At 55.8% G+C, this 6,023-nt stretch overlaps 1 protein-coding gene across 1 annotated transcript in view; it reads right to left on the bottom strand.

The window, feature by feature from the left end:
* The window catches only part of LOC104855424 (protein-arginine deiminase type-4), a 26,937-nt gene extending 23,868 nt beyond the window's left edge, over positions 1-3,069 (bottom strand). Inside the window, exon 1 of the mRNA XM_010614272.3 lies at positions 2,978-3,069. Coding sequence (XP_010612574.1) covers positions 2,978-3,069 — 92 coding nt within the window. The remainder of the gene's footprint in view (positions 1-2,977) is intronic.
* Positions 3,070-6,023: the final 2,954 nt, after the last annotated feature.

The raw sequence follows: 6,023 nt of genomic DNA, 5'->3' as shown, positions 1-6,023 counted from the left end.
GGGTTTCCAGGCAACCGCGGCCAAGACAAATGAGGCCTCCTGTGCTCAACCTTCTTCCGTTCACTAACAAATACTTTAAGAATACCCGCTATGTCCCCTGAAAGGCCCTCCCTTAACACACACACCCATCGTTCAGCTGAGCACACACACGGTCCCTCCCTCCACTGTTTCCCTGGCCCGGTGCCGAGGACCAGGGTGGGTATGACAACCATTGCGGGGTCCCCAGCAGAGCTCCTGGCTTACAGCGCCCTAAATCCCTAACCCTCCGCCTCCATGGCAGGCCACCTGCCTGGCCCAGCCCGCGCTGCCCAGAGGCCCCGGTTTCTCCAGGGAGGTCAGGAGGCTCATTCCTCGGCCAGCTCGCAGCTGCCCAGCGCGCCAGAGCCGTGGCCGAGGCCAGGAGGAGAGGGCTACGCCGCGCACCCCGGACTTTTATTTGTGCTTCCGCTCTTTCTTTGGAGCAGTTTCCAGATGTTCTCAGCTCCCCAGCAAGGGGCTGTCCCGAGCACCTGGGGTCTGCACTGTGTGTGTGTGTGTGTGTGTGTGTGTGTGAGAGAGGAGAGAGAGAGAGAGAGAGAGAGACCGTGTGTCCCCAAGGGAATCCGCAGCCCAGTCTTCCTAGCCCCCGTCCCTCTGCAGACTGCAGCTCCAGGGACAGGACTGGTCCTGCAGCCGCCGTGGCCCCGTCTCTTCACAGAGGACCAGCGGCAGGAGCACACTCAGCGTCTGCGACAGAGGCACACGCTGTGTTTTGGAGGCCCCTTTGCCAGACCCCGGCTTGTGCGGAGTGACTTAGTCCTTGCCACAGCGCAGCGGGCAGGTGTTCATTTCTCCACGTTACGGACGGGCGCTGTGAGGTTCAGAGACGTAAACGGACACGTCCACGCTCCCTGACACCATTCCAACCGTCTGCCGTTGGGGAGATCCTGGGGAAGAGGAGGGCCACCCATCCACGGCACCTGCAGAGTGACAGCCCTCCCCTGGGGTCTGCACCACCTCCCCTGTCCCCTGCCAAGGGCCTTTCCAGCCCCGAGGAAGCTCCCTGACGCTGTTACTGGAAACAGCCTTGGCCCAGCCATTGCCCCAGCACTCGGAGGGCGTGTGGGGGAGTCAGGGATCAGAGGCCACCTGTATGGTGTTTTCACCTCTCCGTGCCTTGGGCGCCATGGGAGCTTTTACCTTGCAGATTTCTGCAAAGATTAGAAATCAGTGAGGGGCCAGGGATTTAGCTCAGTGGTTCTGGCAACTGCCTTGCAAGTGCAAGGACCTGAGTTCAATCCCTGGCACCAAAAAAAAAAAAAAAGAAATCAGTGACAAGGCTGAGTGTGGTGGGTCACACCTGTAATCCCAGCACTTGGGAGGTTGAGACAGGAGGACTGGTGTGAGTCTGAGACCAGCCTGACCAAAAAAAAAAAAATCAAAGCCAAAAACAAAACCAAGAAAAATACATCAGTGAGAGGGGCCTGGCACTTCAAAGCTGGTCCTGATGACTTCTGACTCTGCCACAGGCACAGGAAGCCCCAGAGAAGTGTTACTATTCCTTTCAGCTCAGCATGATTTTAATATGCTCGGGCATTTCCTGCTGCAGGAAGGCACTTTTCAAACTTGGAATGAAATCAAAGCGGTTTCTGAGCTTGTTCCGTGCCCTGCTTTCCAGCTCTGGGGTCTCTGAGTTCTGCAACAGGGATGTAGGACTTGTGCCGGGGGAGGCGGGGGCCCGGCAACCTGTGCTTTAGGGAGAGAGGGTGGTGGCTGCCAGGAAGCCTGGTGCGGCCGGGTGGGCTACCTAACCTCCTCGAGCTTCAGTGCCTACTACAGAATGGGATTAAAAGCACTGCCTGCCTCGTGTATGCAGAAGGTTGACATCATTTTCTCCATCTTTACGAGCAGCGGTCGGGGAAAGAATAACAGGCCTCAGAACCTGGCTGGGGGAGAAGCAGAGGCCCCTGAGGCTCCCATGGACTTGGGAGCCTCGTCCTTTCTGGGGCACCTTCCTTTTGGTCCCCCCCAGCCAGCTCCCCACCTGGCTCGCTGGGGTACCCCTGGCTGGTCCTCCAGCCCCTCCACCACTCAGCCCTTCCTGGGGAGTCCGGGGCCTTCAGTGGCTCCGGCTTTCCCTCTCCCTTTGTTCCTGACTTCTCAGCCTGTGCCTCCCTTCTGTGGCCTGGAGCCCACTAGACCCTGACTGCTGGGCTCAGGCAGCGAGAGACATTCTCAAGAAAGTGTCCCAGACACCCCGGTTGACACCATTCTAGGACCACGGGTGCCCAATCTGGGGTTGGAAGCCGGGGCCACCTTACTGTTACTGATAACAACAATAACGACGGTGCCACGCACACTCCAAGAGAGTTCCCCAACCGTCTGGTGTGACCCACAGCCTGACACACTATGTGCTGAAAGACTGAATAAGTGAACGGCTACCGGGATTATGCCCGGCCCTGAGCTGAGTGCTTAACAAACACGGTCACCCTCCCCACGTTTCATCTGTAAACCACACCGTGAAGTGGGCAGTGTCCTCACCACACGGCTGAGGACACCGAGGCCACCCAGCCAGCCAACAGCAGGCCAGAGGCTACCTCCTGTCTCCCCAAGCCGCAGCCTGTCCCACCATCCCCACCCTGTCACACACTCTCGGAGGAGTTTGCGCAGCACCTCTCCTCAGGAACCAGGTGTGGGCCAGGGACCTCGCTGTGTGACCACAGCCAAGTCTCAGACCCTCTCTGATCTCTCTGACTGCCGCATGATCATTCATGTGAGGTGAGGTCCCAGGAAGCCTCACTGTAATGTGCAGAGGCCTCAGTGCCATGAAGCCAGCCCCTCTCGGCTGCTCCTGCTCTGGTTTGTCTTTCCAGCTGCTCTCTGTCAGTGGCCACAGAGGCAGAAGTGGAAGCCAGAGGCAGCCAGTGCCCTTGGGGTGGCGGAACTGGCTCGTGCTGTCACCCGTCCTACCCCGACACCCAGGTGGCTCCCCTCTCACCCGCAGACGTCGAGCCGAGTGGCGGTGCCCAGCACACACACAGCTCGGGTGGGCTGCTCGGGGGCCGCACGGATTGCTGTGCCCTGGGCCATCCTCTGGCCATGGAGGGAGCCCCCGGCTGGTTCCTTTATACTCCCAGCGGAGTGGTGAGTCAGCACCTGCGGTCTGAGGCCCTGAGGCCCAGAGGCCCAGACCGGCCCAGCCCCCTTGGGGTGTGGGCGGCAGCCTCCCCTGCTCAGGTGGGTGTCCTGGCTGGAGTCAGTGGCAGGTGGTTCCGCAGGAGGGACTGTGGGCTCAGGAAGCCCAGGAGTGGGGAACGCAGGTCCCAGACTGCACACCTTTAGCCTTATCCTGGCCTGGGGCCCAAACATCTGGAGCCATCCAGTCTTTCCTCACCTAGCTAATCAGGGATGGCAGAGAGGAAGGAGAGAAAGCAGGGAGAGTTTAAGCAAGAAGTCACAGCTCGGGTCCCCATTCAAAGACCAGCCAGGCACTTGGGGTGAGGTTCACAGCTGGACAGTGGGAAGGTGAGGATTTGACTCCAGAGTATGAATTTCTTAGCTTTCTGACCAGGGGACGTGTGCTTTGCAGACTTTATCATGACCATTTCCTAGTGGGACACAAGGTTTACATGGCTTCTCATTGCAATCTGTTTTACGCAAGGGCAAACGAGACTCAGACAGGAAGAGTGAGTGGCCCAATGCGTTGAAGGGTGTGGCTGAGTGGGCAGGGGCGTCTGCAGCCTGACCCGGAAGTGGTATTCTCTGCACTCCAGGGCTGACTGGGCCAGGGCCTCTGCTCAGACCAGACAGTCACGGGCCCTGAGTGCTCTCTTGGGAGGTGCATAGGCCCATGGCGCCAGGCTCTGCCTGCTAAAGGGGTGATGAGTTGAGGGGGCAGTGGACAGGTCCCAACAGGGAGCAAGACCCACCCAGGGCCTGCTGCCTGCCTGGAGCACTGGGGCTCGGGGAGTGTGTGTGTGTGTGTGTGTGTGTGTGTGTGTGTGTGCGTGTGCGCGCCCGCACGAGCGTGCTTGCTTTGGCTTGGAATTATGAGCCAGGCTGTGGGACTGGGCAGGTTTGAGACAGATCTTCCTTCATACCAACAGCAGGCCACATGAGGTCCCAGCATGAGGCCTGTGTTAAGAAATGAGGCCACTAGGATGCAGAGCATTGGAACAACTCTCCCAAGCCAGCGTGGCTGCTGTTTCTGCAGATTGGGTTAACTCTTCCAGAGCCAGAGGAGATCTTTGGGGTAGGGAAGCAATTCTGCTGCACCCAGGCCGGAACCCAGGAGGAAGGAGGCTCTCTTCCTGTGCAAAATCCACAGCCCAGCACCCGGAGGAAGCTGGGTGTCAGAGACTTGCTGATCCCTCTGGACATTTGGGCCCAAGAGTATGGGACACTTGAGCTGCCGCAGGCTGCCTGCTCCAGGTGATAGCGGTGATGTCACTGTGGGACAGGAATCAGGCCCCGGAGCTCTGCATGGAATTGCATTTGGAGTAGGCGACCTGGCCATTCTCTCAGCATTTTTCCTACATAGACACAGGTGAGTTTCATCGGCCAAGTTGTTCATTTGATGAACGTTTATTAAATGCGTCAGAAATACCAGGTTCTGTCTTGGAGGCAAACTTGAGTTTTAATAGGTTCCTGCTGTCTCCAGGTCCTTGAGCTGTTGTTTCTAATTCTCATGGTAGCCCAGTGGGCAGCAGTCACAATCCCACTGCTACGGAGAAGCTCAGTTCTGGGTCACATGGCTTCCAAGTGTGTTTTAAACCAGCTCCGCCCAACGTTCTCTGTCCTGCTGAAGCTGGACGTGAGCCAGACCCTTTACACATATTAGCTTCCATCACAGTAACCTCAATGCCTGGATTGTATTCAACCATTTTCCAAATGAGGAAACTGCATCTGGGATGGCTGGACGTCACCCAAGACTAAGCAGAAGGAAATGGCAATGCTTGGGTCTAACTTGGCTTGGCCTGACTCCTGAGACTCCCATTTCCTGGGCCTTGAGGACCCCTGGCTGACAAACTGTGGAGTCCCTTCCAGCACGAATACCCCCCAACCTCTCGGCCTCTTCAACTCCATCACTCCAGGCAGAGAACCGGGAACACTAGATCCTCCAAAGTGGCTGGAAGTGGACAGTCAGCCTCGTCCACCAGCTTGGTACAGGTGCTCATGCCTGCTCTGTGTCGGGGGGAGTCTTCCTTCCCTTCTCTGCTCATACAGCCTGCCCTGTTCCCTGCTCCTGTCTCTTCTCTCCTTTGTAGAATCCTTCTAGGCTCTCAAAAAATTTGTGCCCCAACTGTGACTTGAACACATGCTAGGTCCTGTCCTGAAATACTATTTTTCTGTCTTCCACTAAAGGTGAACCATACGACAAGATGATGAAGTCTAGTCATCGCCCATGAGCAATACGTTAGGGGCAGAGGTGTGAGATGGCACACAGGTGCGTCACACAGAAAGCCTGTGACTTCCCAGTGTGTCTTCTTCCAGAAAAGGGACACAGCCAGAGGAAAGCCTGTAGCCCTGACCTGTCTTCCACCCCGTCCTTGCCCTTGGGTGCCCACATTTCTTCTCCATTTCTCCTAGGGACCATGACCACCAGAGTGTCAATTCCTTGAAACTGCAATTAAAAATATAATAGAAAGGAATTACTGCTAGTATATTACACAACAACTGATACCTATGTGTTGATCTTGTACCCTATGACCTCACTGAACTCACTTCTGAGATCTAGAAGTCTGTTCTAGATTTCTTGGGATTTCTATGTGGACAATTATGTCACCTGCAAATAGTGGTAATTTTCTTTCTTTCTTTTTTGATCTGCATGCCTTTTATTTTATTTTCTTGCCTTATTGCACTGGCTAGTACTTCCAGTACTAGGTTGAACAATAGTGGTGAAAACAGACATGCTCATCTTATTCCCACTTGTATGGGAAGGCATTCATTAATTAATTCACTATTAAGTATGTTATTATTGATAGCTTTCTTTTTTTTTTGGTACCGGGGATCGAACTTGGGTCCTTGCGCTTGCAAGGCAGGCC

The sequence above is a fragment of the Fukomys damarensis genome, unplaced genomic scaffold, assembly GCF_012274545.1.
Source record: "Fukomys damarensis isolate Sample0158 unplaced genomic scaffold, DMR_v1.0_HiC HiC_scaffold_23, whole genome shotgun sequence".
Classification (NCBI taxonomy): Eukaryota; Metazoa; Chordata; class Mammalia; order Rodentia; family Bathyergidae; genus Fukomys; species Fukomys damarensis.
Note: the sequence above shows the minus strand (reverse complement) of the source record. Positions and strands in the feature narration are given on the sequence as shown.